This window comes from Cyprinus carpio, chromosome A4, assembly GCF_018340385.1.
Source record: "Cyprinus carpio isolate SPL01 chromosome A4, ASM1834038v1, whole genome shotgun sequence".
Classification (NCBI taxonomy): Eukaryota; Metazoa; Chordata; class Actinopteri; order Cypriniformes; family Cyprinidae; genus Cyprinus; species Cyprinus carpio.
Window position 1 is genome coordinate 13,789,007 of NC_056575.1, and position 13,063 is coordinate 13,802,069.

General features: G+C 38.5%; 1 protein-coding gene and 1 long non-coding RNA gene across 4 annotated transcripts in view; both read left to right on the top strand.

Moving 5' to 3' along the window:
* LOC109082317 (sialic acid-binding Ig-like lectin 7) overlaps window positions 1-13,063 on the top strand; it is a 48,385-nt gene that overhangs the window by 29,873 nt on the left and 5,449 nt on the right. The window contains exon 1 of one of the 3 annotated variants that reach the window (XM_042742095.1): window positions 12,862-13,010. The exons of the other annotated variants lie outside the window; for them this stretch is intronic. Coding sequence (XP_042598029.1) covers window positions 12,959-13,010 — 52 coding nt within the window. The 5' untranslated portion in view covers window positions 12,862-12,958. Of the gene's footprint in view, window positions 1-12,861; window positions 13,011-13,063 lie in introns of those variants that run through there. 3 annotated transcript variants of the gene reach the window in all.
* Window positions 9,583-10,554, top strand: LOC109082318. Its single transcript, XR_002016388.2, has 3 exons — window positions 9,583-9,765; window positions 9,867-9,885; window positions 9,964-10,554. It is a non-coding gene; the product is annotated as an uncharacterized LOC109082318 (long non-coding RNA).

Consider the following 13,063-nt stretch of genomic DNA (forward strand, 5'->3'; position numbering starts at 1 on the left):
CGACAAGGAGTAATTGTCCTCTAAAACCGTCGGGAATCACCGATGAGAAGTCATTTGCCAGAATGGCCAGTACAAGTCTTGTGATGAATGAGTTGATGAATTAATAATTCTCTTTATGTACGAACTTCAAACAATCTTAAACTATTGGCTGTATTTCGCATCAAACACAAGACAACTTTAAGCAATAGTGTGTATAATTAATATCTAAATGAATTCTAATGCTGTTTTACACTATAAAAATAAAACATACTTCAAATAAGAAGACTTGGACCAACTATGCAAACAATTTTTTCCCCTTCACATGATGGAGTTTGAACTTCATATTAAACTGCTTCTGTTTCACACAAACGCCGGCACAGACGTGCATGTTCAGCTAGAATCGCCCTGAACTCGTGCATGTTCGGATGCGGAGCTATGCGGAAAGTAACAAAAAATGCCGTGCACTCCGCCACAAGAAATTAGTTAGTGAGCACTCAAAGCGAACTTCCGGTAACACCGCGATGACGTCATATTTTCCGCGCTCACACAAGCCAGGGGGGAAGGAAGTCGACCGGAAGTTGAAGTCGGCTGCGTGCCGCCATCTTGTAGCAGAACTTCACTTGCGTTAGCATCCCATTGACTCCCCATTCATTTTGGCGTCACTGTGACAGCGAATAACTTTACATCTGATGCGTTTAAAGACTCCATTTGTCCATTATTTATTTCTAAAAATACACGACAATGTATAAAGGGCACCATTACCTTCTATGTTACATTATGGGCCCGTATAAACAGTTTTTGTAAAAATAGGCTAACGATTTGCGTCATAACCACTCGACTCTCTGTCGCACAGTAGAGAAATTTACCGTACAGACAGAAGGAGAAGCTCGCAGGCAATCGGGGAGACGTCAAGAGATATGGCGTACTGGCGTTACATTTTAAAATACTATACAAAATAATCCCTTAATTGCAGAATACTTACTCCGGCTCACTCAGGCCAAGGACTCCCCGCTCAAACTCGCCGTCTCTGCAAGATTAACGATGGCAGTTTGCACGCACAGCTACTAGAAGATTTACATCTGTCAGACAGTTTGCTGACGTCATCAAGCTTAGTTTGAGATCTGCGCGTCAGAAACGGAAGTTCTAAAAATCGCTAAAAACGGGCTTCACTTGTCTCAATTGAGTTCCAATGGGTCGCTGTGTCCATTTCTTTTACTGTCTATGACACAAGAGGACTTGCGGATGCGTCGAGTTTAAATCTTAAATCAGCCTTGACACAGAGAAAGGGACCGATGGCCGGCCAGCCGGGTTTCGTCTTTGGGAGAAAAAATAGCAGATTTTATTTTGTTTTATTTTATGTATTGTTTTTATTTATTTTATTTAAATTTATGTGTGTGTACTTCTTACATGTTTGGTTGGTAAAATAAATGTTGTAAATTCAAATCAGAGTGTTTGATGTATTCTTGAGTCTATAAGGTAACAATAATATAATAAGATAACCTTGTTTGAAATGGGTTTGGCCAAAAGAAAATGTTGGTTTCATCTATACTACTAGGTACTTTTATTATATTGACTGGGTTAAATAGAATGGCATTACTAAAAAGTAATCAGTTTTCATTGACTAAAACTAGACTAAAATGTCATCAGTTTTCGTCGACTAAAACTAGACTAAAATGTCATCAGTTTTCGTTTACTAAAACTAGACTAAAATGTCATCCGTTTTTGTCGACTAAAACTAGACTAGACTAAAAAGAGTATGAACGTGACTAAAACTAATAAAAACTAAAATGACAGATTCACAAAAAGACTAGACTAAGACTAAAATTAAAACAGGCCACCAAAACAACACTACTTTCAAAAGTTTAGGATCAGTAAAGTTTTTTAAAGAAGTTTCTTATGCTCACCCTTACCAAAAAGTAGTATACTTCAAGTTTATTTTATTTAGTATACTTAAGTAAAGTTCAAGTATATTTTTAAGTATACTTTATGTAGCAAGTATACAAACATCAGTGTTCTATTAGTATACTTGTAAGTGTACTGTTTCAATACTCCTCGGGACTAAATTGGCCCACTTTCTAGTATATAAAAGTATACTTTTAAGTATACTTTAAAAATAACAGTAGCAAACTTTGAGTACACAACTAGTTAACCTCTATGTTTGCAGTTTGTATTGCAATTATACTAAAAGTGAACTTATAAGTATACTGATAGTTTTTACAAATTAAATACTTTGTAGACTTTGAAGTATAGTCTCCAATAAACTACTAGTTTAGTAGTTTTATACTGCAAGTATACCCATAAGTTTTCTTTAAGTAAACTTTACATCATTCTTTAAGTATACTACTATGTCCCTATTTAGGTTTTCATTTGTATATATTTTGTTATATGAATATCTGAACATACAAAACATCCAAAGAAAGTACAGGGTATCTGCTTGTAAACAAAAACATTTTATTCTAGCTTTGTGCATTCTTTTTTTTTAAAAACACTTGAATGTGGGTAAGTTTCATAAGAAAATAAAGATAACATTTTGAACAAAAAGCTGAAAAAAGACTATGAATTAGATTCAGAATGATAATTAAAATGTAGATGAGTCAATCAACACCCCAAAGCTTGACTGTAATTATTACCTCTTCATCGGTCGACATTTTATTCCATAACGTTACAGTATTTATTCTAATACTATCCAGATAAACTTGTTACAATCTTTAGTATCTTCTTCTTCTTCACTCTTCTTCACTTGTGTTTTTTTTTACGGAAATTCTGTACAGAAGATGTGTACTAGCACCCTCTACCCTATAACAATGAAAACACGGATTCTAGGAGCACAAGTATAGCTCAAATATATTTAGACTTTTTGTAAGTATAAGCCAAGTACACTTAAAGTATATTTCTGAGAAGTACATAAAAAGTAAACTAAAAGCATACTTTCCTATTTTTTAGTTTAAAAGAAGTATACTAATAGCACACTTGTATAAACTTCTTTTTCGTAAGGGTTCTTCCAGCGCCTGCATCCATCTCGCTGGCCGTGGCGGTCTCCCGTGGAGAGGCGCGCTCGGCATTTAAACAGCGGCGGTGATGAGGCTCCAATTACATCTGGTGTGCCTCATCACACGCCGCCAGCCCTGGCTCTTCTAGCGCCCCTCCTCTCTCACACACCCACTCCTGTCAGGAGCCTGGTGAAGGGCGACGATTAAGGGATGGAGTGACGATGATAATTAGGGGATCCCTGTGCAGTCAACTCGTCACACCCCCCCCACCCCCGAGGGCGATTATCCAATCCCCGTCATCAGGCCCGCCGCCACCCTCGGTTCGTGAGTGCTAACTTCCTCAACCAGGCTTCAAATGGTCGGAGTGGGCGAGGATTCCTCTCCGGGCAGTTCTCTCTCTCGTATCGCGCCAGAACAGGGACAGAGAAACTGGGTTTTAGTTGACAGCCACAGGGTAAATGACAATAGAAAACACATCACTTAACCCTTTTGTGGGTGGGAGGCTGTCTCTGTCATTCCTCTGTCCCAGTCCGGGTTTTCGCGAACTTTTGTGAGCGAGAGGGAATGATGTCACCAGGTGTTGCCCAACTGTGCTGTCTAGGCTGACTTGCCCGCAATTCTCCACCAGTGGTGGCGGGAGGGGAGCAAACGACAGACATGGTGGGTTGTGGTGTCGGGCCTCGGATGAGGCTTTTATTAACAAAAATAAGAGGGAATAAGTGTCCAAAGGGGGAAGAGTGTCCAAAGTAAACAGGGAATCTGGTTTTCTTGTCCTCGTCATGCTGCGAGGTTAGGTTCCCCCCCCCCTCCCCCCCCCTCTACTGAAGGGCAGTAGTGTCAGGAAGGAAGGGTCCAGGTTCAAGCGGGCAGAGTCCGGCTAGCTGCACGGCTCCCCCTCTTTGGGTCCAGAGCACGCGGGTGGTTGCGGCTTCATTTCCATACGTTGCATCATACTCATGCCGTGGCGCGCTTGAATGGGGACTAGAACGCGCGGCATCCTGGCCCGAGTGCACGACCGGGTAACGGGGCCCGCCAGGTCAATCTCTGGCGGCCAGGTGTAACGTACGGGAGTCCCTTATACACCTTCCTGGCCCCACCGAGGACACCAGCGTGCATGCACAGGAAGAGACCGGTCTCCAGAGGGGAGGCGCACTTTGCATTTAAACAGTGGCAGTGATGAGGCTCCACAATTACAGTCAGGTGTGTGCCCCCTTCATACTTTATTGGAAGACATTGTGGTTTTGGTTATGTGATATATAATTAGAATATCATAACCATTCTCTAGTCCTATACATATATATATAATTAGAATATCAATTCTATGATATATATATACTAGTATTATATTATACTACACAAACCTACTCTATTATTATAATATAATACACACATTTATATATAGTTATATATATATATTAGTATATATATATAGAGTATCTCTTAAGGGGCAGGTCATATAATGTTCGCTTTTCCTAGTATGTGTCATGTCATCAAAGAAGTTGATTTATTTCACTAATCCATCAAAAACAGGTGGAAAACTTTGTATATATATTCATTCATTATACCTACAAATCTGATACCCCTCTTTTCTCTCACCCTCACCTACCACACTGTTTTCTTTGTCTTTTAATTTTCGGCATTTTGCATTTGATTTTTGTGACATACTTGCACTTAGGAAAATCCATATCCCATATCCCCCCCTTCACCGCGTATCTCAGAACAAATAGAAGGGTCCCAGGTATCGCGCCAGAACAGGGACCGAGAAACTGGGTTTTAGGTGACAGCCACAGGGTAATATGCCAATAGAAGGTTTTTGCGAACTTTTGTGAGCGAGAGGGAATGATGTCACCAGGTGTTGCCCTCTGTCCCAGTCCGGGTTTTCGCGAACTTTTGTGAGCGAGAGGGAATGATGTCACCAGGTGTTGCCCAACTGTGCTGTCTAGGCTCTGACTTGCCCGCATTCTCCACCAGTGTGGCGGGAGGAGCAAACGACAGACATGGTGGGTGTGGCGTCAGGCCTCGGAGAGGCTTTTATTAACAGAAAATAAGAGGGAATAAGTGTCCAAAGGGGAAGAGTGTCCAAAATAAACAGGGAATCTGGTGTCCTCGTCATGCTGCGAGGTATGTGAAGGGCAGGTAGTGTTCAGGAAGGAAGGGTCCAGGTAAGGGGCAGAGTCCGGCAGCTGCACGCGCTCCCCTCTTTGGTCCAGGGCACGAGGGGTTGCGGCTTCTTCCAGCGGTTGCATCCATCTCACTGGCCGTGGCGCTTGAAGGGACTAGACGGCCCAGGGCAGCCGGGACGACGGCGTGTAAAGGCCCCGGCAGGTCACGTCTCTGGCGGCGTGGGAGTTCCCTCTATACACCCTTCCTGGCCCCACGAGGACACCAGCGTGCATGCACAGGAAGAGACCGGTCTCCAGAGGGGAGGCGCACTTTGCATTTAAAACAGTTGCAGTGATGAGGCTCCAATTACATCAGGTGTGCCCCCTTCATACTTTATTGGAAGACATCTGTGGTTGGTTATGTGATTTATAAGGCAGGCAGCAAGGGCTTTAGTAACCATTCTCTAGTCCCCTATACTATATATAATATATATATATAGATATATATATTATAATATATAGACACCACTATATATATATATATATATATATATATACACACATTATATATATATTATATTATATAATATAGTATATATATACAGGTGCAGGTATTATAATTAGAACATCATCAAAAAGTTGATTTATTTTCACTAATTCCATTCAAAAAGTGAAACTTGTATATTATATTCATTCATTAATACACAAACTGATATATTTCAAATGTTTTTTTCTTTTAAATTTTGATGATTATAACTGACAACTAAGGAAAATCCCAAATCCAGTATCTCAGAAAATTAGAATATTGTGAAAAGGTTCAATATTGAAGACACCGGGTGCCACACTCTAATCAGCTAATTAACTCAAAACACCTGCAAAGGCCTTTAAATGGTCTCTCAGTCTAGTTCGGTAGGCTACACAATCATGGGGAAGACTGCTGACTTGACAGTTGTCCAAAAGACGACCACTGACACCCTTGCACAAGGAGGGCAAGACACAAAAAAGGTCATTGCAAAAGAGGCCTGGGCTGTTCACAGAGCTCTGTGTCCAAGCAAATTAATAGAAGAGGCGAAGGGAAGGAAAAGATGTGGTAGAAAAAAGTGTACAAGCAATAGGGATAACCGCACCCTGGAGAGGATTGTTAAACAAATCCATTCAAAAATGTGCGGGAGATTCAAAAAGAGTGGACTGCAGCTGGAGTCAGTGCTTCAAGAACCACTACGCACAGACATATGCAAGACATGGGTTTCAGCTGTCGCATTCCTTGTGTCAAGCCCACTCTGACCAACAGACAGCGTCAGAAGCGTCTCGCCTGAGCTAAAGACAAAAAGGACTGGACTGCTGCTGAGTGGTCCAAAGTTATGTTCTCTGATGAAAGTAAATTTTGCATTTCCTTTTGAAATCATGGTCCCAGAGTCTGGAGGAAGAGAGGAGAGGCACACAATCCACGTTGCTTGAGGTCCAGTGTAAAGTTTCCACAGTCAGTGATGGTTTGGGGTGCATGTTATCTGCTGGTGTGTGGTCCACTGTGTTTTCTGAGGTCCAAGGTCAACGCAACCGTATACACAGGGATGTTTTACAGCACATCATGCTTCCTGCTGCTGACCAACTTTATGGAGATGCAGATTTTATTTTCCAACAGGAATTTGGCACCTGCACACAGTGCCAAAGCTACCAGTACCTGGACTAAGGACCATGGTATCCCTGTTCTTAATTGGCCAGCAAACTCGCCTGACCCTAACCCCATAGAAAATCTATGGGGTATTGTGAAGAGGAAGATCCAATATGCCGAACCAAGAATGCAGAAGAGCTGAAGGCCACTATCAGAGCAACCTGGGCTCTCATAACACCTGAGCAGTGCCACAGACTGATCGACTCCATGCCACGCCGCATTGCTGCAGTAATTCAGGCAAAAGGAGCCATACTTTTCATGTTCATACTTTTCAGTTGGCCAAGATTTCTAAAAATCCTTTCTTTGTATTGGTCTTAAGTAATATTCTAATTTTCTGAGATACTGAATTGGGATTTTCCTTAGTTGTCAGTTATAATCATAAAAATAAAAGAAATAAACATTTAAAAATATATCAGTCTCTGTGTAATGAATGAATATAATATACAAGTTTCACTTTTAGAATGGAATTAGTGAAATAAATCAATTTTTTGATGATATTCTAATTATATGACCAGCACCTGTATATATATATAGAGAGAGAGAAAGAGAGAGAGAGAGAGAACACCCACTCCTGTCGGGAGCCTGGTGAAGGGCAGCGATTAAGGGATGGGTTGATGATGATAATTAGGGGGGAGGCAGCCAACTCGTCACAATATATATAAAAAACGTGAATACGTGAATTCTTCTATAGCTATCTGTGACTGTAGCTAAATGTCTAGGAATTTTGTTACCATTCTGTGCCCATCCTACGCTATTTCCAGCACTTAATCAAGCCACTCTTCTTTAATACATGATGACACGTCATTACATTTGCGTTGGCTCTCATGTTGAGCGCACCTCAACCATTGAAGTATTCGGTTTATAGAGGGGCTCATTTGGCGCACATCATACTCTTTCTATAAAACCTGTAAACCGGATTCACCAGTTCTAAATCTATAGCGACATCAACTCTATAGTGGTTTTTCCCAAGCATTGCGATTCTTTCGCTTTCCGTTCCCCTTCTAGGGAGCTCACACTGTGTCCTGAATGAAATGCAAACTATGCCATGCTGAGGTGCGTACCTGTCCACCTAATGAGAGAACAACGAGGAAGTGACAGACATACACTTAACCTTTCTTCAGAAAGGGGCCATGGCACTGACACCCTGGGCCGCTCACACAGAGAGTGGGCAATCTATAAAACCCTAACATGGGAGACAGCACAGGCTAGGCAAGGGGTTCAAAGAGACCACTACTTAAATACCCTAATAAGGGGAGTAGTTTCTGAGCTGGAACACAGCTATCTTCGAATAGCAGTTTCCTTAGGCATGGCTGAAGTTTGCCCAGACCACGGAAAGTTGGCTATCTACTTAAAACCCTAACAGGGGAGATAACACAATCCAGGCAAGAAGCTCAAAGACAGCTAACTTTGAAAAGGGGTCAGCACTGAGATGAAATGCGGCTTTATTTGCTTTTAATAAAAAAATACGATATACAATTCAAAATGAACACAAAAAGTCTTTTGACACTTTGTTAATGTCAGACACTAATGCAATTTGTTGTACATCATATGTTCTCTGCTGGGTTTTTTGCACTTGCGAGGAACTGACTTCACAGCCACTATAAAACCCACTTTGACCCAGGTTGGCCTATAGCAAAAATAAGGCACAGAATAGAGAAGTTTTAATGTTTGTCTTAATGTTTTAATGTAAGTCTGAGTCTGACCTATTGATTTCCCTTCCGGTAAAGGTCATATATAGCTACAACATGAACACATGCTTTTCAGAAAAGAAAATAGATAACTTCCACAGAGCTGATGTTCCACAAGAAAATTTTTAAAAGATGAAGCGAGTTACAACTGATACACAAAATCACACAACACAAACAAATTCAAATCAAAGTTTAAATTAAACAAATCAAAACAAGCACACAAACTGCTGAACAATTTCAACGAAAGCTTTCCAGCACTAATTCAACTCTGTCAATCTTTAGAAAGAAAAGAAGGGGAGCTCAGAACATAAAACACTACGAAAATGCTGAAAGTTTATCATAAGTGTTAAAAATAATTTTCATGAATGTACATGTAACGGAGCCAATGAGACGAGAGACATGCGGATCCATATGCAAGCTTTTTATTAAAAGACGTGGTCACAAACACAGTATCCAACAGGGCAAGGCAAAGAGTATCCAGGTACACAGCAATAATCCAGTCAGGGGCAAACAGAGTCCAAACAGCAAGAAGAAGGGGGTAATCTGAAATACACAGATGAGAATCAAAACACAGGAAAAAAACAGGCAAGGCAAGACTATGAATAAACTGGGAAAGATAGAGCAGGCTCTGTAAAGTAACATTTAGCTAAACAGTAATAAACGCTAATCAATACTCAGCCACTTGAACAGGATCTGGGTGGGTGTTTTATACTGTGTGTAATAGCTTTCAGGTGAGCGTGTGAATGGTTACAGCTGTGTGCAATCAGTGCAATGGATTATGGGAAATGTTGTCCAGGGTAGAGTGTAACAGTCTGTGAGGTGTGAGAGTCCATGTAGTGAGTGGGTGACATCTGGTGGTGAGTGAACGGAAGTTCATAGACCGGATTCGTGACATAATCCCCCCCCCCCATTGTGGCTATTGTGCAAATAGATACTAATAATACAGTTTTCACAATAAAGCATAGCCTCTCGTGCTTTATTGCTTCAAATCATGCCACTCATACGCCAGTCTCTTTTTTTGTCTTTCTGAATTGTAAAGCTGTCAGATTGTACAACACCTGTAATAAAAAAATCATTATACTTATGAAACAGCAAGAAAAAATATTTTACTAGTAAAACTCACATTTTACTAGTACTGCGGTCCATGTAAATACTACTTGGACAGTATTGGGACTCACAATTTTCTCTCTTTCTATGCTATATGTTTCTGTTTCATGTGCATATTGTGTGTCTTTAGATTGTCAACAGGCTACAGTTTCACTCTTGATCATATTAACCCTGATTCTGGTTCTCTTCGCTCTGACTGTTGGACTTGCACTCTACAAAATTAGACAGTGAGTCATTCAAACAGTTACAACACATTTCTCTATCAGAGATAAATTTACTGATGTGCTGAGCTTGAATGCTTTTTAGTAATTCATTTCCTATTTTCCAGATTGTCCAGCAAGCTGAAGGTGGGTCTCCTTATATAGTGGATATAGTAAGGCAGCATGATGATGATGGTGATGATGATGAAGAGTTTCTGTTTTCAGGCTCAGAATGAGGCAGCAGACACATATGCGTCTCTTCAGCTATCTGCTCCACCCTCTGAATATGAGACCTTGAACATTAAGAGAGGTGACACACAATAAACAACAAATAGACATTTTATCTCCCCCTTTCTCTTCCTTTGTCAGCTGTATTTTGAGAATGTTTATAATGCATATATTTCCACATGAATGACTTGACATGAGATTTGACCTGTTTATAATAGAGTTTTGTTATGCATTCATAATCTAATAGAAAACAACTAACTGCACATGGATTATTTCTGTTTTCAAGCCTGATGCATTACAAAACATTTTATGCGCACATGGACTAGTTATTTGTCTATTATCATTTCTGTCATTTTATGTACTATTTCTGACAATATGTTTTCAAGTAGGCCTTTAATTTGCAATTCATATAGTTTCTTAATGTTTACGTTTTGATGTAGGAATATTTGTTGTTGTATAATATATCTTTGACTCCAGTTGTACCCATCTTCTGTCTGTACAATGTCTTTTCATACTTATTGAAGCTTGAAAGTGTTGATTGCATAGAATTTAATTGAATGTACAAAAAAAGGATGAGAGAATTGAAATGACCTGACCTGTTGTGTAAGTAAAGTAACAATTTTAAAACACATTGATGGTTGTATTTTTTGTCTTTTATCTCAGTATTCCTATAAGTGTTGTATAAGGGGTTTTATGCATAATAGTAACTCTAGAATGTGATGAAACAGGTTTTAAAATTGCTGGGCTGAGATATATAAAAATTCTGATGACTGTAGAAAAATGTTAATTCAGTATACACATTATCCCACCGACCATAAAACACAAATTTTTTACACTTCCAAAAAAAAAAAAAAAAAATGTATTAATAATAATTATTTATTATTTCAAAGGGTTACTAATGACACATCATCTGGATATTTTCATGTCTGGAAAAAAATGGAATTAAATGGGTTAATTATCAGTGTCTCTTTCTGCAGGGTTATATTAATATGCCAGAGTTGTTAAATCATTCACTCAACCAATTCATTCAAAAACACAGATTCATTCCTGAATGCCAAAACTGGTGGCAGATCAGAAATAGACCAAGTACTGTAACTGGCAATATTGTGATCAAAATATAAGTTATAACCACTTATTAAATGCCGAAGTTTCTTGAACTGTCGTATAAAAGCAACGGCAATGGCTGTGATTACCTTCAGAACAATAGCATTCTTGAATTTCCTCCACACACCTTTAGTGATCCCATGAGAGAGCAGGTGAAGCTGTGACTAAAGTCAAATATCAACCAACACATCCAAAGTAAAACTACATGAAACTTAAAGGAAGGCTAGCCAGAACATAGCTCCAACACACAAAAATGAGAAACTTTGTTCAGTGTGAAAGGGAATATGTTTTTCAGTGTGGTGCCAAATTGTCTGATAGATTTTTTTATTTTATTTTGTCCTGAAGAATGAATATGTCAATTTGCAAAATGTACTTGGTGTCCCTGGTTGCCTGCAACACAGATTTAAAAAACTGATCCCTGGAACACATTACAGGGTTCATTTATAAAAAAAAATAAAAATTCTTGTTCTTTAGACTTTAAGCTCAAGTCCAGATGTAATGATGGCAAATATAATGTACATGCAGAACATTTTAGGTTTGAGCTTTGTTTTTTATGTTGGTATTTCCTTTATGGGAGTGATTTTCTCAATACAAAAAATCAGAATAAAAAAAAAAATCATTTTTTTCATTCATTGATAATATTGTTTAATTCATCACCTTACTTTTTCCCCCTCTCCCTGCTCATACATCTATAAAACCTGTTCACTACATTTCAAGTTTTCTGAAGACATACTATAGCTTTGTGTGTGCAACAGACTGAAATTAGATGGAATGCAGAAGATTATGTAAGTTGTATAGTTTTTGCAGCAAAAGACTTTACAGAAATTCAGTTAAAGGCATTGTCTGTGCACAGAAGGCATGTTCATGCTGATCCAGGAAGTGCTGGTGTGATGTGTTGAAAAAGGGAAGTTATAATAGATCTGATGCAGTCAGTAGATTATGCTTCAGATTCGGTTTCTGCAGCAGAGCTTCAGTCCGTCTCTAATCAGCAGCAGGTGTTACAGCTGGAAACTTGGGATCTAAACAGGAAAACCAAAAACATTATACCCTAACAAATGCCATAATATCTAACATATTTAACTTCCATTACAATAAACAAAAAATAAAACAACTAATAAAAAAAAATAAATCAGATAATACATACCATATTTAACATATTTTTTAATTAAAGAATATATTATGCTTTAATGATAATCATTATTAAAATACATTATTTAAAAATATATATTTATTCTAATTATGCTTCATTTTCATCCACATATTGTTTAAATATCCAGTTCCAAATTCCCTGCAGTGTTTATTAATCTAGAGTGCACGAAACAACCAATTTCATGAAACAATTAATAAAAAAAACTAATGCAGAGAATAGTTAGATGATTTAAATGGTTAAACACATGGATTACGTATACTAAACTATTAAAGTGAATATAATTATTCAAATTTATGGGTAATGGACCAACATTCAAGGGTATAAAATAAGAATTCACAGAGAAAAAAAAAACTGTAATGCTTTTGCACACATACTATACATGCTAAGTATTATTTTCAGAAATTATTTTAATTAATGGGAGGAAAATAAACAAAAAGTAAGACAATGTTTTGTTTTCAATCAACCATTAATGTTGATGTAAAATATGAAATATTACTTCCTCCTTCCTGAGGTATTATCTTTGGCACATATTTGTGCAAAAACGTTTGCATCTTTTTCTTTGAAATTAAAGGTGAGTTTTATGTTGTCAGTGCTCTCAAACTCAAAGAAAAGTCTCTTAATCACAAAAAGTGAGCGAGGAATGAGGGTGGCTCAGTTTATCCAGTGTTACAGGTTTCTTCCTTTTTGGGCTCAGTTTGCTGTTCACCTATAGGTTGATGCTCCTCACTGAATGAAGGGATGGACATCTGGACAGCAGAGAAAATAATTCTTCTTGGTTTTCTGTTGAAAGGTTTGAATATATTTCCATTCATAAACTAAATTTAAGAAGAAAAATTTCAGACC